Source organism: Dermacentor albipictus, chromosome 4, assembly GCF_038994185.2.
Source record: "Dermacentor albipictus isolate Rhodes 1998 colony chromosome 4, USDA_Dalb.pri_finalv2, whole genome shotgun sequence".
Taxonomy (NCBI): domain Eukaryota; kingdom Metazoa; phylum Arthropoda; class Arachnida; order Ixodida; family Ixodidae; genus Dermacentor; species Dermacentor albipictus.
The window spans coordinates 9333124-9356299 of record NC_091824.1 but is presented as its reverse complement, the minus strand read 5'-3'; the positions used below and the strand labels follow the sequence as shown (position 1 = coordinate 9356299).

The window sequence follows — 23176 nt, the reverse complement described above, 5'->3', positions numbered from 1 at the left end:
AAAACGCTTGTTAACAGTTTGTTGAAAAACCTTGATATCAGCGATGTCATGAGCCATCGCTTTCTGCCCAGCCAATAGTTCGGTCAGCATTCCGGAAATATTGTTCAAGTCATTATCAGGTTCAGATGAGCACGAAGTTTCGTCTGAATGACTGGTGTGACGAATCGTCTTTCTCCTGGGACCGGGATTTAATTCTACATCACCGCTGAGGACAAGCCGATTTGCGCAGAACGGTGCATGCATAAAACAAGACAAAGCGCTCTGTGGGCAAGAGAGCAGCAAGAAACAACGATCATCTGATCTCAGACAATGAGCGTTTTTAAAGTAACGTACCTGCACGAAAAACAAGACGCGATTAAGCATCCTGTCGGTGCTGCTGCAGTCTTGCCCACTGATGAGGGAAGCCGGGTCCAGGACTTTTGAGCGTTGTGTCGATGACGTTATTGACAAAGAGCATGCTCCTATTGGGCCATTCGATGACGTCACATGTAAGTTGCAACCGTATGGCCCGACGATAAAACTACTATCGCACTTGCCAAAGCTGTCACACGGGGAGATGACAGGGCAGTTCGGACCCAGACCATCGTACGTGGGCACAGGCTGTAGCTTCAAATGCAGCGCATGGTCAACGGACGCATCTATTTCGAAGCACCTCACGTTTGTTTACACTAGGTACAGGGAGACATCTGTGGCCTTTTCACTGCCATGGCAGATAAGAAAGCACACAACAACATGAAGAACGTGTATTTACCCCCACCTCTTGTGCCAGGCTCACTTACCGTCTTTCTACTCCAAAAAAATTGCTCCGATGGGACACATGCTTTTGCGGTCAAATTTGGCACCCTTTGCTGCATCAATTTTGCCAGCACTGTTAAGGACGCAGCATTCCTAAATGTATTTCATCATCAGGAAATATTTATTTAACATAATGTGAGCATAGGGGTTTTGATTCACTTATTATGAATGGAAAGAAATGCCACTGTTGCCTGAATGAAGAGAGTAATCTTCTGCAGTTGTAGAGTCAGCGTAGCTTCATGCAATACTGTTTCACAGCAAGTTTGTACAAAGGATCATTAGAGGCAGGGAATTATACGCCTAATTGTGCTTTTCACTTGCTCTGAATATGACCTTCAACAAAGCATTGTTTGTAAAAAGGGCAAATGTTTTTTTTAAGTAAAGCATCTATCTGCGAGTAGCATTTTGCCTGTAGAGAATTTTCAGCATTCATGGTGGAGAGATTAAATTGCCAATGTATACCTATAAGTCATGCCCCTAAAGGTCCCCATGGTGTTTAGGAGATACATTTTATGAAACCAGGGAAAGGCGGATGGATGGAAAAAACTTTATTGAGAAAATGGCCTGTGAGGTTGCCAGCCCAGGCTTAGGCCACCCGGGCATTATGTGCGGTGAGGCAACGCCTTTCCACCACTGCCTGGGCATGCTGGATAGCCCATAGTTGGTCACGTAGGTCTGAGCTAGTCAGAGCGCTTAGCCATCGCTCCTCGAGAAGGTCTCCTTCTATCTCGTCGTCTACATATATTGATTTGATCTGTGTGCACCCGCATAAGATGTGTGCCATGTCTGCGTGTTCGTGCTTGCAGAGCTTGCAGCTCGCCCGTCTGGGTATTGTGTTAAATTTACTCTGTTTAAATGTACTGTGTTTCGGAACGTTCTTGTTTGCAACCTTCTCCAATCCGTTTATTGAGTCCTGTCGAGTTGTTTGTGGGGTTGGTGGTACGCTTCTCTTTGTTTCGTATAGTGTGTCATTATGTCATGGTACGTGACCAGCCTGTCCCTGTCATCTTGTATCGCTGCTTCGTCGTTGTCACCTCCCCGCAGTCCTTCCCCCTTCCCGGGGATTGCGGGGTGTTGGGCCGTGACATTCCGAGCCGCTGTAGGTTAGTTCTCGCACAGCTCGACGGGCCTTCTCATTGAGGTTGGGAGGGCAATTCGTGGATGCGTATCCCATATGTGCTGGGATCCATTCGAGGTATTTGGGTCAGTCAGAGAAACGCAAACGTATTGTTCCAAATATGGTACAGTGTTACTCCGCTGTTAGAAAGGTGATTCAGAAGAGCTCTCTAACCCCACTGACTAAATTATCAAAGGTGATTTCAATGTTTGATTCCCCTGCTACTGTGGTATTGCTAATCTGCTGCTTATTGTCGGCGATATACACAGCATACCAATCTTGGAGCGCAACTTTCAAATTCCAAGAGACATGTCATGGGTGATTTAATAATGAATTTTCTCACACAGATGGAATTGTCGCATTAACACTATATGCAAACATTTGATCATCAGTACAGCTGTGAAAAGGTGGTAGATTTATGTGGTATAGCCTACAAAATGCCTGACCAGTGGCATTCTTTGTTGAGCCGACCGTTGAGGTCTCCCCACTAGCTAAATCGTGAACACCACAGGTAGTATCTCCTCCATGCTGGCTTGCGAGCTTATTAGGATTTTTTAAACAATCAAATAAATTACTCTTTATTTTTGCTGTCATTTTGATGGCCTGTCTATGCTTCTTGTTTTCAAAGGCCATATTATTTTCTTTAATATAGCCTTCAATGTTTAACATGACTTTTAATATCCCATATAATCGAACGTGATTACTCGTAAAAGAGAAATCAGTATAGAACAAACAGTAGATGTGGGCAAACGTATGTGCATTGACTTGAACAGTCACCTGCGAAGGTTTAAAGTCGGGTTGCTCAATGGATTGAATAATCTCACTTGGAAAGCAGCACTGAGTGTGTTCATATGCCTCTCGCTCATCCCGTATATGTAAATGCATGCCTAACCAACACACTTTCATACTTTAGTGCAATAAGTTATGTTGTGTAACGCTGTTCGGTTGGTACTCTGAATGGAACCATTATTAAAATGAGCAAGGTATAGAGACAACTAATGCAATGTTAATTACAGCATTTAATTTGCGGTAAGTGCAGCATGATATTGCAAAAGAACAGAAATAATGCTTGTGCCATGTCTCAATGTTTCTATCTATGTCTTTCGTTGATCTCTTAGTCTCTCTGAAATTAAGCAGCAGGGCATGACACGAGCACTGCTGCTTACATTTATATAATAGACGTCAGTGGTTTTCAGACAGAGCTAACTCCTGTCTCTTAAGCACATATGTTTGGGTATTGTCAATACTGTTCCTCTCATACCAAAGCCAAGGCACATTGGCGCATCATGGTATTGAAGCTTGCTCACCAATTACTTAGAGTAGATGATACATTCTCTGGATTTTGTCAGGTGCCATCTGCTTTGCCCTAATCATGGTATCAAAGGTAGGTCCTGCTGGTACAACGTAGCTATCCCAATAAAAATATAATTTGCATGTTTTTACTCTTCGCCACCGAAGTGCATCATCCAAACAGAATACAAACACTTTCCTTAGGTGGACTCTTGAAAACAAAGGCTTGCCGCCACATTCATGCAGAGGGTACAAAACAGATTATGCAACATGCTCTGCAGTGTGCAGATTATGCAATGTGCAATGTGTACAGAAACTAAGGCTGCGCCTCCAACGTACTGTGGCTGTACTCAAGATTATGCAAACTTTTGCTAATTTAGCCAGGTTAAAAAATTGGCTTGCATACCCTAGCTGTGTGTGGCTCAAAAATGTGGTAGCTCAGTTGTAACAGCTGCAAGTGACATTCCGGTGGCGCATATTTGTTCATTTGAAAAGCAGATTTTACTCACTTGGTATTTTGGTTCTTGTGTACAGAATACTTCGTTCGTACATTCCACATTATACTACATGCTAAAGGTCCATACAGCCCACATATATCATAATTAAATTAGCAAAACGTGAGTGCTATGCGCACATTTGTAATGTTCCTCTTCAGGCGAATATGCATGGTACTGTACATACTATTCCTTTTCTTTTTTTTACGGTTGTGGTGGGCTGAGAGCAATAAGTACAAGTAAAATATATGTACCTTTTGCACTACTCCATCACTTAGGAACAGCAAATCAGCAAAAAGAATGGCAGATATATATATTTTCATATAAATGTTTTAATGTTTGTATTCAGTATAAGACAGCTCACATTTCGTTCGATGTTTTTTAAGAAGCTCTTGCTCCAAGACGACACGTAAGTTTAGGATGCTGAAGTAAACTGTGCAGCGTATCTGTCTCAGTATGGCATTGGAATTACAAGCCAAATCTTCTTCCGCAAGTGTGGAAATTGACAGCTTATGCAACCACACACCCATAACACTTCTACAAACCTATCATTCTTAAGCACAAACGGTTGAAGTGTGTTGTCAAAATATATGTCACTTTCATCACTCATTATTCATGAGTGATATCTCTTCTTGTACTAACCAAGACCTTACTAATTGATACTATTTTTGGTTGGTAACAACCTTATTTATAGTCATGCAGAGCTTTCGCCGACGGGGCATTAGGTCTCCCACGTGGGGACGTCGAGGTGTTGCCTCGCCGCCGCTTGCAATAAAAAAAATTTCTTTCCACATCTGCATACAACACTTTTTGTTGTGAATGTTGCAACTGCAGAGAAGGTGGCATGCTCATAGCTTTAAAAAAATAATTTCTTGAAGTTCCAACTGGCATTCGTTCATTCCTAGAGCACATTTTCACTTCACTTCAATGCTCAAGCAGAATGTTATCATAGGTGCATACTACTGTCCTCCACATGTAAATTAAGCATTTTCAAGCGAGTTTCAAAACATTTTAATTCAAGTGCATATGTTATTTCGGCATTCTACTCTGATCATTTATGGCAACTTTAATTTCTCCGTTATTAACTGGACAACAGAATCTGTCGCAGCTGCTCACGCTCAATAGCATATTTTCCTTCATTCGTGTCTACACTTCACGTTACCTCAACTAATTTCTCTCTCAACCTCTTCATCATGTACATTGGCCAATATTCTAGATCTCATCAGAGGTAGAAACAAATTAACATTCAAATATGCAAAGCCATCAAAATCACCCTGGGCCTACCATCTACAGTTTCGAGTACGTGATTGCCCAAGATGGGCGTACACAACACTTGGCAACAATTAGCTGGAGCTCATCAAGCCAGTCAGAACAACTGAAGCTCATGCCCACCGGAAGATCAGTGCTTCAACAGGTGAGCTACGGTGAAACCTTTATTGCCACCGCGGACCGAAAACACAGAATTCCTCCGAACATCCGCGAATCCCTGTGCATATAGCACCAATTCTATACAAGATGCACCCCATGTACCACAAGAAAAGAAGAGAAGACTGAGTGGATGCCCTACGGCGAAGACACAGGCATGATCTGGACGCCAGCTACACCGAGGCAGCTAAATACCCGCCAAGAAACGCTTACACCCTGAACGTCGTAGATTCTCAGGACTGAGAGCTAGCGTCCGACGCAGACTGTGCACAAAACCCTGAGACTGCAGAAGAGATGGCGATCGCCCTAGCAACTAACACGTGCATGGACGCAGCTGTACTTTTTTCAGATTCTGAAGTAGCTGTCAGGAACTACGCTAAGGGTCGCGTGTCGACAGAAGAACTAAAGATATTGACGCACCTAAGCACTCCGATCCCCTACATCTGCGTGACCTGGGTTCCTGGGCACGAGGGGCTGGAGGGTAACGGAGTGGCACACGCCACAGCCCGAGGCCACACCTGCCGAGCCAATGCTTCCTACTCTCGCATTGCCCGGTCTGCGTCAGCAGGGCGAGAGACCGTACGTGTCATTTACTCAGCGATTCTTCAACATCACAAGCTGAAACGCAGGGTTTACCCACCACCTTGCCTAAAGCTCACTAAAGAAGAAAGTACCACACTCAAATGACTACAGATTAACACTTACATCGACGGAATACTCATGCACAAGGATACTACAAGGATGCTAACAGGATACCACTGCCCAATGTGTGGCTTACTGGACACCTTGGTGTACCTGATCCTCGAGTGTCCGTGGCATCTAGATGGAGACGCATCGCCTTCACCGAAAGAATATAACCCCAGACAAGAAAGCGAAGCCCTCAATCAAATGTGGGAGGCCAAGCTCGTCTCCGAGGACCTGGAACAACAACGATGCCTCGTCGCCAGGGCCAAGGAGGCAGTGAAGGCCAGAGGGTTCCTGGTATGAGGAGACCTTCCTCCTAGAGTAGAACCGGGGTATAACCCGGGATACTGCTTCAAAAATAAACGTTGATTTCTCCTCGTCCTCATCTCAACGAGCGATCCTCTAATCTGTTCCAGCATTACTTACCTGGACGGGCTGTCTGATCATGAAGTTATAGTAGGTCTGCTTTACTCCTCGTTAACAAGAAAGAAAACACTACTAAACACAGTAGGTGCTACAATTGGGCCAACGTTACTGGGCATAATCTTCAATTAATCACCTTTGCAGACACACTCTAGCTATTGAAGAGAATTAGAGAACCTTTCCAAATCTTATCAACATGTTCGTCCTTTTTCTCAGCATTAGATGCAACAAAACATTCAATAAATGCCTGTAGCACCTCACAAATAAAATAATTAGTGCTCTTAGAATGGCGACTACAAGAAATAAAAATTTCAAGACATGGCAAAGATACATATTATATAACAAATAATACCAGACGCTATTAAAATCCACACGTCAGCAGATTCACAGCTATGATTCATCATGAATAACAGTGATTATGGAACGTAATAAACCCTTATTCTCAGCCTGACTTAGTCCTAGTTCAGGCAGTGACGTTGTTCCCGAGTTATAGTGTGTACAGTTACTAAATAAGATGTTTCGTTGAGTGTCCACCTGCGAAGACATCACTCCAGGCCCTGACTTCCCCACGCTATCTGACATGTCTGAAGTTGTTATTAATGAGTCGGGCATTCTTACCTCATGAAACAGATTAAAAACTTCATGTACATCAGATCACAGGTAATTTATTAACAAGGTACGCAAGAATGTGTCACAATGCCTCTGTGACATACCCTCCTGGGCCCATTCTTAAGAGTGGCGAGTGGCTAAAGTCATACCCTTCTATAAATATGTTTCTATATTTCTCACCCTTTAACTACCAATGAACATCATTAACCAGTCAGGAATCATCAAACGAAACCTAAAGTATGCTCTTGTCAACATAGATAAGCTTGCCTACACTGCACTAATCCACACAAAGCTCGAATGCGCATCGCTAATATAGCACTCTGGCAGGCATACATTGTCGACGAGATTGCATTTGTTCAAAACTGGGGTGCTCACTTCATATTTTACGACTATTCATCTTACACTAGCGTGTCATCATTAAAAGCACGTACTGATTTACAAGTACTATCCCTTCGCCACACATCATTGTATCTTTGCTTTGTAGTCTTTATAACTTTATAATCATACTTCTCTTCACAATGATTTCTTGCAGTCATCGCCTGCCGTCTTTTCATGCTGGGATCACCATCTCAAATTCAAGTGCATACCATGTCCCACGTTACAATACGTATGCTCTTTTATACCCTGCACCATCACTGAATAGAACTGCTTTCCCTCTGATATTGCCACAGAATTTGACACTGCAAAACTTTACAACGTGCTACGCACGGTCAATTAGTTGCATTTTTCATTACACTTTTGTTTAGATGTTTTTCTCAGTTACTGATAAATACCTGTAATAATACCGTAGTCTATGTAGGCATGCCTATCTTGAAAATTTGATTGTGCTCCGTGCATAATTTTCGCTTTGCAATTTTTATGATTTCTTAGATTCTGTTTCTTAATAGCTAAACAATGTTAGCGTACTTTCTTTCTGTACTTTGTCCTATTGTTTATTGTAACTATTACTTTGTAATCTCTTCTATGTTTGTACTCCCTCCTCCCCTGTTATGTAATGCGCTGAACTGAATGCCTCTAAGGGCACCATGTATCAATAACAAATGAATAACCCCCATTAGCTTTGGGTGCTAGAAGAGACATACAATGGGGAGGGTAGGACATGATGAAGGGAGAAAGTAGATAATGACAGAATATAGGGAACGACATGTATCATCTAGCACCTGAAAACACTGTTTAGTAAAACCTACCAACTTGGCTATGAAGTTCTTTCAAAGAAAACTCAAATTTTGTTTTGATTATAAGTGTGCAATAGTGGTATATAATGTGGTACAAAATGAAATTGTGAGTTATGTGAACATAACTATATACACAAAGCAAAATAACATGGCTGCTTTCTGCCTGTGTGGTACTGCAAGAAAAGCTAAACAATGTGCATTTACTCTCGTGCTAACGCACGAGAGTAAATGCATACAGCCACGACCATGGTACCATGGTGGAGACAGGAGAGGTATGTCCATGAGCATACACATCAGTAACATGAGAGGCATGAATGTGAGGGCTACAAGAATGCACGGAATCTGGATATCAAACAATAATTTAGCCTGTAATGAAAAGTCTGTCACGTGTATATCGTGGTCATCTGTTCAGCAGCTGCTTGGGTTGTATATAGCTTTTCCATAGAAGGTTAACCTTATCAACCGGATGTAAATCCTTCTTTTATTTACCGAGTTTCAATGTGCAGTGAAAGCAGCAGACCAAAAAGATTTTATTTTTGTTTGAATGAACATGAATTTTTATTTAGTGAATACTTACATGAATAATCAACTGTAGCTCGAGTGGGGCAGCTATAACTGCCACTTTGAGTCAACTTAGAATTTTTACAAGAGATTAACTTTGTGTTGGATGGCCCAAGCACAAGAGCACATCATGTGTTATTTGTTGCTTTGCAAATTGCAAAAACCTTCAGGATTAACTTTAGTAACTCTCATGCCTAAATTTATGCGTTTATTTACACACGGAAGTCCTCAGTCAACATAGCAACGAACTGAAGAAATGGTTTTAATATGTGTTTGTGCCACTATTAAATACAAGCCGCATCTATTTTAGTTTCGCCACTGAACTTTTTTGAAGAGAGCCCGGCAGCAGCATTCGAAAGTGACAGACAACATTTTGCTGCTTTCTTAAGAAATTACGCTTCCCGCTTGAGAAGCACGAATCAAACATGAATTTCGCACTGATAACTTTAGCTTTTTGTTCAAACAGCACTTGACGTAAGCCTCTTATAAAATAATGTACCAGCAAGAGAATGAAATAGGTGAGGTATGCTGTAATACATGCATCAGGTAAATTGTATGTTTTCTCAAGCACAAGGTATACAGCCTAATTATGTTTAGGGCAAGCAATCAGCCATGTTTCGAGGAGCGAGCCTTGAAGTTTTATTACAAGATGGCATATCTTAGGTTATAATATCACATGCTTTCACTAGCTGCAGTGCCAACACCGTTATAGTACGAAACAAAGGGTGGCACTGCAGATGAAAGCATCAATTGTGTACCTTTTATGTCTGTCTATATTTTTTAAAATTTTGCATGTATTAAGCTTTGATGAGGAATAGACCAAGTTAACATGAATGATAGTAATGAAATCTTCAATTTCTCAAAGATGTAGGGTTGTTTTGCAGCATACCTGGGCACCTTGCACGACATCTGCTGTGTTTAGAGAAAAAAGACATATGCTTTATCAATGTCTTCCTTTTTTTTCCTTTTGTGCAGCGGGTGTACACTAATGGAAGCACTCAATGAGCTTCAGTACATATATTCTACTGATGCTTATGATAATGTTGGTGTGTCGGTATAGGAATTATGCAACCTGAAGATCAAATAAATAAGTCTGTATGGAACAGCTCATTACATCACCAAATGCCAACATTTATTATAAAGGCAACCAGGAGCTTTCGAATGATCTGCATTGATGGGAGGAAAACGGCTGGAAAAGAGGTCACTTTCCTGCCGCTGAGCTGCCTGGTCAGATATGATGCAAAGAATATTATTAAAGTGCTCATGAAATGTGTGGGAGAGCAAGCCGTGCGGTAGTCCAGCTGAACCCCTGATTTTCACTCGATGCCTTTGTAGACATACATTTTAGAATGTTTCTGCTGGACACAAAGACGTTGACTTCGATGTAGCAGTGTTGTGAGGCATTTTGCCAGCCCAGGTAAAGTCAAAATACTGCACTCCTCTCCACTCTGGCACCAAATTTAGGTGCATCAGATGCCGAAATTAAGACACATAGTAATGCGTTAATAACTAATATGGGAAGGAAGTTGGTGCACAGGTTTCCAGGCATCACTTCATTGTTCTTTCAAAAGTCAGTCATCCACAAGGCATTTGAAATTGGATATTTTACCGAATCCAACATTGTCCTTTGCGCACTGCATAAATATAAATGTTAAAGTGGGGTGAGGAACGAATAGGGTGCGATGTGCCCATCTAGAGCTGCGAAACCTAAGTGGCCAGCTGCTTCGCCTACAGCACAAAATACTTCTGCTTGGATGCGTTACTGGTCAGAAATATACACAGAAAATAACAGAAGGTGCTGCTGTGCCAATATATTCACAAAAGTCTTACATGATTTTGCATGTGCCATCCATTAGCATTAAAACAGGGCCTGCACAACAAGCACAGTACCTTCAGCGGAAGTTGTGTTATATCTTGCATACAGAAATGTAGAAAAGTGTAAACAAGGCACTGTGCTAAAATTTGTCGTGTGGATTCTTACTGTGCCAACTGTGCAGATTGATGACATACCTGATGTGGGAGCTAGCCCAATGCACATGTGCGCAAAGGAAAATGATTCACGTCTTAAACATGTGAAAGGACGCCCAGGTAGGTACAGTAAATTTTCAGCTTTGTATGGTTCAGTGTTAAGCTAGAAGAAAACATTTTTTAGTGTGTTGGTAATTTACAATTATATACCAACTATGCATATAGAAGAAGAATCTGCAAACTTTAAGGCTGCTTGTTAAAATACCATGTATACAAACAGTTGCAGATATTAAGGAACAGTTTGGCTGATTCCTAGTCTGATACTACGTGATTATACTGGCACATATGCATACCTGTTTATCCTTTTTCTGTGGATTGCATTTCACCTACGAACAACTAAAAGATATCAGTCAACGCGAGATGCAAGTAGTGTTGTACTTTGCGGAAGGTATGTATACCTCATATAGCATCAGTGATTACATTACGACCTTTGACGAGTCATGTGACGCGCCTGACACACCATGCTCGCCACTTTTTAGTTGCGCTTTGAGTGCCACAATCAAATAGTGCGCTGCCGAGGAAAATAAGGAACACCTTTTCTTTATATACCTGTATTTCACTCATTGACCTTTACCAAGCTGCTCCTAAACATGTACTTAGTGCTCCAAAACGGACAATTCATGCTCCAATGTGTCTAATTTGCTGCTCCCCGAGCTGCTCCAAAACTTCTTTGACTGCTTCCATGGAGCCTGTATGAATGGCCTATATAATGTTTAACGAAATTATCACTGGCATCCCAAAAATTCAACATGTTAGCATCCATCTGCCAAAGTGTCTACATCTCTACATATTGGTTAGAACTGATCACTTTATTTGTTGCAGCACTGAAGCTGCCTTGATATCTACAATACATTGGATACCACGTGCAGGATCATGAATGACTACCATAACACTGCTGGAAGTGGCAAGCTCTACATCAGCAATTATGCTCCTTTCCATATGTTGGCAAGAGGAACCGTGGCATGCAACTCAACAGGAACTTGTGCACTTCACTACCTTCGGAGGAGATGCATTCGTATGCTGTACGTATATTTCACTGTGGGTTGCAGCTGCATCTGCTGCATTGTCATTTGATGTGCAGGTAGAGAAGTTACCTTATGGGTGCACATGCTGGTTGAACACACAAGAAGAAAGGGGCTTCATTGACCACCGATGACCCTGTCCTCCACTTATTTCTTTTCATTTTCGTGTTACCTTATTTTTGCTGACTGAATGAAGGTCGCAGGCAATTGAGCCAAGAAAAGCATTGGCGTAATTAGCTCTGGCTGAAATTGAAATGTAGGAAATATTAAAAAGAAGTGATGAAAGCAGATGAAAAGACCTTGCCTATGGTTGTGTCTGAACCCACAACCTTTGCAGTACACACGCGATACACTACCAATTGTGCTATCTTGGGTATTTAGGTGTGGTATACGTAGCCCTGAGAGTGTTAGCCAGTGCCACTTAGAGCCATGGGGAGCAGATGTGGAACATCTTTCCTTGTACGATGGTGTCGCGTATCACATGAACTGAAGAGGGCAGGCATGCGGCTAATAAACCAACGTGTGCTACCTAAAGTCATCAAGGCTATGAGGCTTGAGACCCTCGCATGAATGAATGAGGAAAAGGAAAACAGGGGCTTTATTTTTCGGTAATCACGACGATATAAAGCCAGCATGCAATGAAGCCAAGAAAAGCATAGGGGTAACTAGCTGTGGTTGAAACTGAAACGTTGAATTACCTCTGCGGCCATCTATCAAATTTCACCGCAATGCATTATGTAAACTCAATGAGCAGCACGTTTAAAAATTAAAATTCACAAGACTCCCTGAATTTCAACAATGTTCAGTTAGCAACAATGAGAGCGCAAGCCCTTCTAATATTCTGCGTATTTATGGCACTCATTCATAACTTTTCTGCTCTGTTATATCAGTGTTTTAACTCGGACCAGAACCATGCTATAATGCAGCAAAGAGGTTGCTGTCTGGTCGAATGAATGTACATGTTAATAAGAGGGCAAACCCTCTTTACGTTGTTAACTGAATGTTGTTTAAACTCGGGCAGCCTTCCAAACGATAATTTTTTGAAGTTGCTGCCCATTGAGTTACGCTGGTGCACTGTGTCGTGTGAGCTACCACAACGAAATGGAGCTACGTACACGGTCATGTGAGATGCGGAACAATGCCTGTGGGAGAGCGGGCCAGACCGCGTAAGCTGAGCCGGCATGTGGCCGTGCGTGTTTTGTGACGTAACCTAGTAAACAGTTCTCAGTTACCGCCTATGTTTTGTCAATCACGTATGCTCGTCACCCGACCACGACATAGAGGTAGTCGTGGGATACTCGATAACACTGTGAGAAATGCGCCATGTAGTAGAAGTCTATGCCTGCAGTGCAGTGCAGTAAATGCGAAACTTTGCTGCCCATAGCTTCGCTTACACTGTCCACAGCCCAGCACACAGCGCCGGTCAACCCTTTCGTCGACGAACAACCGGAAAACTTTATTTTAAGCTACCCGAGGAGTGCAAATGGTAGTTCACGATATGGGAGCGCTACAGAGTTGTTTTCAGACTAAGGATGCAAGATGTCGAGAAGTAGGTGGCACACTCATTTATGCCATGGGTCGTGAAGCCGAAGACGTCTTAGCCTTGCTCAAGCTCTGCGATGCTGAGAAACTCGACTACAACACATCAATTCAAGTGTTCACAAAAATATCGTGCAACTGAGGAACGTGATATACGAGTATGCAAAGCTCAACAGCCGGAAGGAAGATGCGCACGAGACAGTGGATACGCTCATCACCGAACTCTTCAGAACAGCTGAAGTCTCTGAGTACAGCGCCCCGAAATAGGAACTGATCTGTGATAGACCCGTCGGTGGTCCCACAGACGCGCAGGTAAGTGAGAAGCTGCAACTTAAAGCGAAGCTTACTCTGGAAGCCGCTGTCACCGCTGCTTGCAACAAGGATACAATCAAACAGCAGCAAAATACCTACGGCCGCAGCTGCAGTCACTTGCACCTGTAGACACCACGCGCGGCTTCTAGAAGAGCAAAAGAATCAAATACGAATTCTCGATAGAACCAGGACGACCAAACTGCGCCGACATGCAAGTGGTACGGTTCAACAAAACACCCATGGTTCACTATAGGTGTTTTGCCACTCGCTGGGCATATAGGTGGTGCCCAGCGAATGGCAAAACATGCAGTGCTTGCAGTAAAAAGGCTTCAGGTAAAAAGGCTGCAGTAAAAGGTATGCTTTTCCGCTTCCATAAAGCAGAACAAAAAGCACGTACCAAACTCTTTTGGAAGAGGTATACTTGGGATGATTAACTAACCAACAGGATCCTGGGCCATGGGAAATTGGTGTGACTGTCAATGGCTTGCCAATGATGAACTACAAGGTAGACACTGGCGTAGATGTTACTGTCATGCCTACAAACCTCTACAACGAGGTCATGGGCAACCTGAAGCAAGCGAAGGAACAGCTGCTTGGGCCTGGCAGGATGAAAATAGCGACGGTTGGCCTCTTCACTGTGACCTTGTGCTGAAATCGCTGGATATGTCAAAAAGAAATTTATGTGATAAACAATCTGCGTGATGCACTTGTTGACGATACGCAATCAAATTTTTCAATGCCCTACCAAGTCTCCTAGAAGCAGCAGAATCAGCCGGCAAGGTCATCGACCAAGCCAACATTTTATGCCACTACCTCTACCTGGCTACAGGCCCGGGCGTTCTCAAGACCTACTACAAAATAACGCTATTCCCTGAGGCCAAGTGGTCTGCTATTATTTAACCAATGTGAGTACCTCTGCCCATGTTGCCGAGTGTCCAATGGAAGTTAGAGAGAATGGGGAACCAAGGTCGTCATCAGAAAGGTCGAAGAGACCACAGAGTGGCATGCACCTATGGTAGTTGAAATAAATAAAGGAGGCGAGCTTCAAATCTGCAGTGACTTCAGAGAGTCTTATGGATCGATAGGGAAGGTTATCAGCAGGAGGGTTTCCGGAATCAGTGCAAGTTTCGGTCGTCCAGGGGCTGCTAAAGAGGTGCAGGTCAGACAGTGTGCTGGCATGTATTTCTCTGCGGCTGAAAGCACGCTCCCGCAGGGCGCGCCGAGTCATTGCGCCTGACGCATGTATGGAACCACGTGTCACTGACGTCACGCTGGTTGTACTTAAACAGCTGTGGAAATAAAGACGGGGCTCTTTCCCCTTCCTGGCGTTTTGGACTACTGTCGTCTCCTGTCTTTCGTCGATCACGCACTGATAGCGGCGGCGCTAATACGACATGGTGTCAGAAGTTATGCGATCCACCCACTTTTGAAAAGCGATTGAAAAGAGCGTCGAGCCGTAGGCGGAAAGGGAGGCTGCAATGGCCACCGCATCGCCGGCGGGTCTTCAGCAGCCGCCACCACTGGACTTCGACACTACCTCAGAGTGGCCGGCGTGGATACTGCACTTCGACGACTATCGCTATGCGTCGGGCCTGAATGAGCGCCCGGAAGGGGCACAAGTACGCACTCTGCTTTATACCATGGGTCGACAAGCAAGGGACATTTTCGCCACCTTCAATCTCTCTGCAGAAGATTCGAAGAAATTTGAGCTAGTCAAGAAGAAGTTAGACGATTACTTCATCAAGGAGAGCAACGTTGTCTACGAGAGCGCTTGCTTTCACAAGCGGTACCAGATGCCTGGCGAGTCAATTGACCAGTTTATGACTGCTTTACACGTCTTGGCGGACAAATGCGACTTCGGAGAATTCAAGCAGCGCCTCATCAGGGACCGGTTCGTCGTGGGCCTGCGGGATCAAAAACTTTCCGAGTCGCTCCAAATGGATCCCAAGCTGTCTCTCGCAACAGCTCTGGCGAGGGCCCGCTTAAAAGAGACCGTTCAGCAGCAGCAACAAGAACTTTGAAACTGCAACGAAGTCCATGAATACACACCGTGCAAACCATGGGAGGACGTCAATGTCGACGCCGTGGGCTACCGCAGGAAACCGCAACGCAACAAGGAAACCCGGCCGACATCAGCTCGTTCCAAGGGACCGTGCATCTTCTGCGGAGGCAACTCGCATCCAAGGACAGCCTGCCCAGCGAGAGGCCAGAGGTGCTTCAACTGCGGCTTAAAGGGACACTTCGGCAAGGCGTGCCTCAAAGGGACTTCTCCAGGCTACCAGCGAAAGGTACAAGTGTCGTCTGTACAAATGGACACTGGGGAGGTTTTTTTGGGCGCGGTCGAGGCGCCTCGCGCCAAAACGCGTTACGTTCAGGTATTACTTAACTCCGTGCCTGTTCTTGCAAAGGTCGACTCAGGCGCGGAAGTGTCCGTAATTCCAGCATCATTTCCGGGACTTCCCACGAGCTTGGAAAAGGCCGACGAGGTCTTTACTGGTGCTAGCGGTGACCGCTTAAATGTTCTGGGCAAGTTTCAGGCGGATGTATTTTGGAGGGGACAACCTTCGCTCCAAACGTGTTATGTGGTCAGTTCTTTGCGCCATGTACTGCTGGGTTTGCCGGCTCTCGAAGCGTTGGGAGTCATCAAGTTCGTTGACTCTGCGGCTCACAAGGAACCCAACTACGAAGTTTTGTGCCCTCAGGTTTTCAACAACTTGAGAACTATGCCCGGGGAGTGTATACAATAAGGCTTAAACCAAATGCTGTTCCATTTGCAATAAGTGCACCGCGCAGGATTCCTATACCGCTTCAGGAGCCTGTAAAACGAGAACTCGAGAAGATGGAGCAAATGGGCGTCATTCGTAAAGTCGAAGAGCCAACAGAGTGGTGTGCCGGCATTGTACCTGTACAAAAGCACTCGGAGATGTAAGGATCTGCGTAGACCTTACGCAGTTGAACAAGTTTGTCTTAAGAGAAAGATACACATTGCCTACTGTCGACCAAGCACTGGGCTCTCTTGCCGGCGCAAAATGGTTTTCCAAGTTAGACGCGAATTCCGACTTCCATCAGGTGTGACTCAGCAACGCCTCAGAAGTGCTGACCACGTTCATTACACCGTTTGGGCGGTACTGTTTCACTAGGTTGCCATTTGGGATTACATCAGCTCCACAGTGTTTTAAAAGAAGAATGTCTGAAATCCTGGCCGGCCTCCCTGGCGTCGTTCACCTGATGGACGATATTCTCATTTTTGGCGGCAGCAAAGCGCAACATGAGAATAGACTATCGAACGTCTTAGCTAAGCTGGCCCAGTCTAACGTTACCTTAAACAAAACAAAATGTGTGTTCGGTATTCGAAGCATAAGCTTTCTGGGCCATTTACTCAGCGAGGAAGGCGTACCGCCGGATCCGGCCAAACTCAGAGCCATTAAAGAGCTGAAAGCACCCTGTGATATATCACAATTACGCGGTGTTCTGGGCATTGCCAACCACCTAGGCCGTTTTTTGCCAAACTTGGCGCAAACCACTGCCCCGCTACGGGAGTGTTTGCAGAAAGAGACCGACTGGGCTTGGGGCCCTGCTCAGAACACGGATTTTGAAAGCTTGAAATCTCTTCTCTGCTCAGCAAAGTGCATGGCTATGCACGATCCACGCCTTCCCACGATTCTTTTGGCGGACGCCTCGTCTTACGGTCTCGGTGCCGTCCTTTTCCAGTAACAACGCAATGGAGAGCGCAGGCCGATAGCGTTTGCTTCAAGGTCTCTGACCAAAACTGAGCAGCGCTATGCGCAAGTGGAAAAGGAGGCACTAGCGTTAACATGGGCTGCCGAAAGAGTCAACGATTACATAAGAGGTATTGAGGTGATGCTTGAAACGGACCACAAACCGCTCGTTTCGTTGCTTGGCAAAATGCCCATTGATGTGTTGCCGCCAAGAGTTCATCGCTTCAGAATGCGGCTGATGCGGTATCACTTTAACATCATGTACGTTCCCGGTAAAAGCTTGATAACGTAGGATGCTCTTTCAAGAGCTCCGACGAAAGAAGATAAATTAGCCGGTGAACTGACCGTCTCAGAAGTGTCGTCTTTCGTCAAAGCATGTGTGCAAGGTCTTCAAATGGGTGACAATTTTGTTAACAGAATACGCGATGTGCAAAAGACTGACGTCGTATGTCAAGCCTTGCTTAAGTTTTGTCGCCAAGGCTGGCCAAAGAAACCAAAGCTTCCTTGCTACTTAGTTGCGTACTGGCAGGAAAGAGCACTAATTGCCGAATGCAATGGCATGCTGCTAAAAGGGACCAGACTGGCGGTACCTCAGTGCCTAAGAAAGGAAGTACTAAATAAACTACATGATGGACATCAGGGAATCGCGAGAACTAGAGCTTTGGCAAAGGAATTGGTCTGGTGGCCAGGCATCGGCGAACAACTTGCGCGGCAAGTGAAAGAATGTGTTACTTGTGCGCGCTTTGTCAACGAGAACTCGGAGCCATTGATTTCAACCACGACGCCAAGTTTCGCATGGGAACGAGTTGGGGTCGACTTGTGCTTTATTAACAACTGTCGTTATCTTGTCGTGGTCGACTACCTGTCACGGTATCCGGAAGTAGCCCTCCTTCCCTCAACAAAAGCTAGGGCGGTGATAGAAAGGCTAAAAAGAATTTTTGCACGCCATGGCATCCCGGAGACCGTAGTGACAGACAATGGACCGCAATTTTCTTGTACAGAGTTTGATAAGTTCGCACATGATTATGGCTTTGGTCACGTCACTACTAGCCCTAGGTGCACTCAGGCTAATGAAGAAATTGAACGTATGGTGCAAGCAATTAAGCGCCTCATGCTTAAATCTAAGGACCCGTACCTGGCTCTGCTTGCCTACAGGGCAACCCCAGGCATTCTGGGCCCTAGTCCGGCGGAAATCCTCATGGGCCGGCGTCTTAGGACAAGAGTTCCAATGACGCCGCAGCTGCGTGGTCCAGTGCAGCCACCGCTGCTTAATCTTGCGGCCAAAGACAGTGCCAACAAGAAGCTACAAGCACGGTACTGCAACCGGCGCCGCAGAACCCGAGAATTGAACAAACTAAAAACTGGGGTTTCCGTTTGGGTAACGGACATGAAGACTAGAACAGTGGTACTAGCCACAGCCGCTACACCGCTGTCCTACATAATACGCATCCAGGATGGGAGTACGCTGCGGCGTAACCAACGAATGCTCAACCACTTGCCAGAACAGAGGAAGGCAGAAGGCAGCTACGAGTTTACAAATGAAAGTGATTCATCCGAATTGATTTTTACGAACAGAGAGTCACCCGCTACCTTAACAGATTCGTTACTTTTAGCATCGGGGGCTATGACTTCAACTTCTGTACCTTCTGCTTCAGTGACTGTGACCAAGTCTGGTAGAGTGGTTAAGCGACCACTTAGATACGGGATTGATGAATAAGGTTTTCTTCGTGGTAGATTACCACTCAGGGTTCTTGCTTTTTGTTCATGTGCGGGTATGCTAAATGTCATGCACGAAAACCACTTTCATTTTGCAAAAGGGGGGATGTGCTGGCATGTATTTCTCTGCGGCTGAAAGCACGCTCCCGCAGGGCGCACCGAGTCATTGCGCCTGACGAATGTATGGAACCACGTGTCACTGACGTCACGCTGGTTGTACTTAAACAGCTGTGGAAATAAAGACGGGGCTCTTTCCCCTTCCTGGCGTTTTGGACTACTGTCGTCTCCTGTCTTTCGTCGATCACGCACTGATAGCGGCGGCGCTAATACGACATGGTGTCAGAAGTTATGCGATCCACCCACTTTTGAAAAGCGATTGAAAAGAGCGTCGAGACGTATGCGGAAAGGGAGGCTGCAATGGCCACCGCATCGCTGGCGGGTCTTCAGCAGCCGCCACCACTGGACTTCGACACTACCTCAGAGTGGCCGGCGTGGATACTGCACTTCGACGACTATCGCTATGCGTCGGGCCTGAATGAGCGCCCGGAAGAGGCACAAGTACGCACTCTGCTTTATACCATGGGTCGACAAGCAAGGGACATTTTCGCCACCTTCAATCTCTCTGCAGAAGATTCGAAGAAATTTGAGCTAGTCAAGAAGAAGTTCGACGATTACTTCATCAAGGAGAGCAACGTTGTCTACGAGAGCGCTTGCTTTCACAAGCGGTACCAGATGCCTGGCGAGTCAATTGACCAGTTTACGACTGCTTTACACGTCTTGGCAGACAAATGCGACTTCGGAGAATTCAAACAGTTGCCGAGTGTCCAATGGAAGTTAGAGAGAATGGGGAACCAAGGTCGTCATCAGAAAGGTCGAAGAGACCACAGAGTGGCATGCACCTATGGTAGTTGAAATAAATAAAGGAGGCGAGCTTCAAATCTGCAGTGACTTCAGAGAGTCTTATGGATCGATAGGGAAGGTTATCAGCAGGAGGGTTTCCGGAATCAGTGCAAGTTTCGGTCGTCGAGGGGCTGCTAAAGAGGTGCAGGTCAGACAGTGTGCTGGCATGTATTTCTCTGCGGCTGAAAGCACGCTCCCGCAGGGCGCGCCGAGTCATTGCGCCTGACGCATGTATGGAACCACGTGTCACTGACGTCACGCTGGTTCTACTTAAACGGCTGTGGAAATAAAGACGGGGCTCTTTCCCCTTGCTGGCGTTTTGGAGTACAGTCGTCTCCTGTCTTTCGCCGATCACGCACTGATATCAGTGGCGCTAATACGACAGACAGCACAATTCGGGACACGGCAAATCAAGGGGCGGAACGTAGAAGGAAGGTAGCGGTAGTGCCCTACCTGCATAGAACGGCACATAAACTTAAGAAAATGGCTAGCCGGGTGGACACAAAAGTGATCTTTTCCGCACCAGAAAAGCTGGCAAAAATATGTCCATTAACGGACCCATACCGTAAGCCAGCTGACGGATGCTCTACGAATAATCGAAAAGTGCCAGTGGGATGTGTAGAAGCTGTTCTATAGCAGCTTCCGCTCTCCTGTGGGAAAAATACATCGGACAGACAGGGAGATACCTTAATGACCGATTACGGGAACATTGCCAAACTTAAAAATAAGCAATACGGTCATCTGTCAACCCACTGTCAAGAATTCGGCTGTGCGCCGGTGTGTGGATCCTGCCGGGTTCTTGCGAAGCACGAAGGTAAAGACGTGCGAGAGATTATTGAGGCTCAGGCTATCTGGCGGAATAGAGACACATGTGTTAGTGCCCCTTCAATCGACTTGTTAGATAAGGAGACGGCTTTTTTTGGATGAGTAAGATTTGGATAAGGTGGCGCCACTGTGCATGGGTTATATAGGTGTATTTCCTGAAAATCAAAATGTTGAAGTTAGCGCATTGTGTTGTCGTCTCCCTTCCGTCCTTGTTTTCTGGCGCTAAATATGCTTTTAGTTCTAGTAATAACACATATATACCATAGAAAGTGCATGAGAAGACGGCGCTGTCGTAGCTCAATTGGTAAAGCATCGCATGCGTATTGCGAAGACGTGAGATGGTTCCCTACCTGCCGCAAGCTATTTTTCATCCAGTTTCAATTCCAATAATGCATAACCTATTTCAATTAGTAAGTACAAGTAATTTACCCTGTGTTGTCCTGGGTGTCTTTGTTGGCTTCATACGAAGTGATTAATAAAAATCAGGCTCCCAGTTAACCCCCTTCTCATTCACCAGCAGTCAGTGGACTTCCTTGGACTCATTGTATTGGCAAACGGTATCAGTGCTGACCCTGAAAAGCTGAATGCGCTGTGTCAGCTAGCAGAGCGAACAGACGTAGGATGTAGAAGTGAGGTCCTTCTGGGAAATGGCGATATACCTGGTCAATTTCTCCCAGGGCTCTCGCAGCTCACAAAACAATTATATCATCTGATCCACAATGATGCTGAATCCACCAAAAATCCATTGTCGACGACACCTGTGCTCAACCAGTACAATCGTCACAGTCTTCTTACTGTGTTCATGTTTGTATCATCGTACGGTCTTGGTGCAGTCCGACAAGAGACAGAAGGTCGTAAGCTTGGGGTTGACTGTGCTTCAAGGTCCCTCTCTGACATAGATACATAATATGCTCATACAGAGAAAGAAGCATTGGCAGTTACATGGGCCTGCAAGCGTTTCCGCTGCTACCTGGTAGCTCTGCCGTTCCATGTTGAAAGAGACCACAAGCTGCTAGTACCGCTGCTGCTAAGCCGCTAGTACCGCTGCAGTACAAGTACGCTAGTACCGCTGCAGTACGCTAGTACAAGCCGCTAGTACCGCTGCTAAGTTATTGTCTAGTTATTTTAGCAATCGCTTTTAGGTGGTGCGCATAGGTGACTATTCCAGTACAAAAATAATGTTAAAATCGGGTGTTCCCCAGGGGTCTGTTTTGTCTCCACTTTTATTTAACCTATACGTCAATGATTTGCCTCAAATTGTATCAAAATGCTGCATATTCCAGTACGCCGACGACACTGTCCTTCTATCAACTCATGCATCATTTAATACATGCGTTTATAACCTTCAAGCAGATACCACGTCTGTAATGGATTGGTGTACAAGTAACGGGATTGGAATTAATAGACAAAAGACAAAACTAGTTTGCTTTCATAATCCCCATAAAACAATTGATCGTCCTGTGCCATTTTTTGTTCACAACTCTAATTGTATAAACTGCAAATGCATACCATTAGAGTTCGCAACTAATGTAAAATATTTAGGCATCATGTTTGATTCTCATATGACATGGAACACTCATTTTACAGGTATTAGCAAAAAGCTACGTTCAGTATCCTGTCTTCTGTATAACTCTAGATACCTTTTCCCGTTTTCTGTCCGGAAAGTCATTGTTCACGCACTTGTGTACAGCTATCTTAGATACGGAATTACCATATTTTATCACTGTTCATTTACATGGCGCGCAAAATTGAATTCTATTCTGAAATCTGTTCTTCGCAACGTTGCATACAATGAGACCATTCCTCCTAATACTAACCTATTTTCCTTTTTGCAGTTACCCTCATTTGAAGCATTATTTTTCCAAACTGTGGTGATAAAACATTTTTGGAACAGTGATTTTCTTTTTCCGTTGATTCCTGCCAGACCACTGAGGCACCATAATACGTTCACTACCCCGCGGTGCTATACCCGTTTTGGTCGTTTTACCAGAAAATATTATGTTCCTAACGTTTTTAATTCTTTACCCACTGAACTGTACTCTATCTCATCAAAACGGACACTCAAGCTGTACCTCAAAACTAATTATTCTTCTGTTTAGTTGTCATTCACTAGAGCCTGTCCTATAGTTTCGATTAGTCTCGTTTGGTCTAGATTGGTGTGTATCCTTGTCTGTTTCACTTTGTATCTTTTCTGGCTTGCGTTTGCTCGTAGGTAACGTTTTGTTTGTGGTACTTTGCTTTTGTGTTGTAGCCTCCTTTTTCGTTGTAGTTTGCTTTTTGTAAATTGCTTCAGTTTATGGCTTGCTAACCATGCTTTATTTCATTTCTTTTAGTACTTGTCGCTGACTGCCGAGTAGAGCCCGACAAGCCTCCATGGCTTGGGCTAACCGGTTTTTTGAATGTGTACTATTTTCATGAAATAAAGATATTATTATTATTATCCTCAAGCTGCCTGGGTGAACTCGGCCTACATCTGCAACTGTTCCAAATGAGACTGCTGAAGTTTGATTATCCCATTTCTCCACACTCTGGCAAGAAAATA

The 23176-nt window shown here is 44.8% G+C and overlaps 1 protein-coding gene and 1 long non-coding RNA gene across 2 annotated transcripts in view; both read left to right on the top strand.

Annotated features, from left to right (window-relative positions):
* LOC139059028 (uncharacterized) overlaps positions 1–10666 on the top strand; it is a 138556-nt gene extending 127890 nt beyond the window's left edge. The window contains exon 3 of the long non-coding RNA XR_011513812.1: positions 10571–10666. This is a non-coding gene — a long non-coding RNA (uncharacterized lncRNA). The remainder of the gene's footprint in view (positions 1–10570) is intronic.
* Positions 10667–14952: 4286 nt separating this feature from the next.
* Positions 14953–15495, top strand: LOC139059485 (uncharacterized). Its single transcript, XM_070537910.1, has one exon. The coding sequence runs from the start codon at positions 14953–14955 to the stop codon at positions 15493–15495; it is 543 nt and encodes a 180-aa protein (XP_070394011.1).
* The last annotated feature ends 7681 nt before the right edge of the window (positions 15496–23176 follow it).

Coding starts and splice junctions, on each gene's coding strand:
- LOC139059485 (XM_070537910.1), top strand. CDS start 14,953: ATGGCCACCGCATCGCCGGCGGGTCTTCAGCAGCCGCCACCACTGGAC.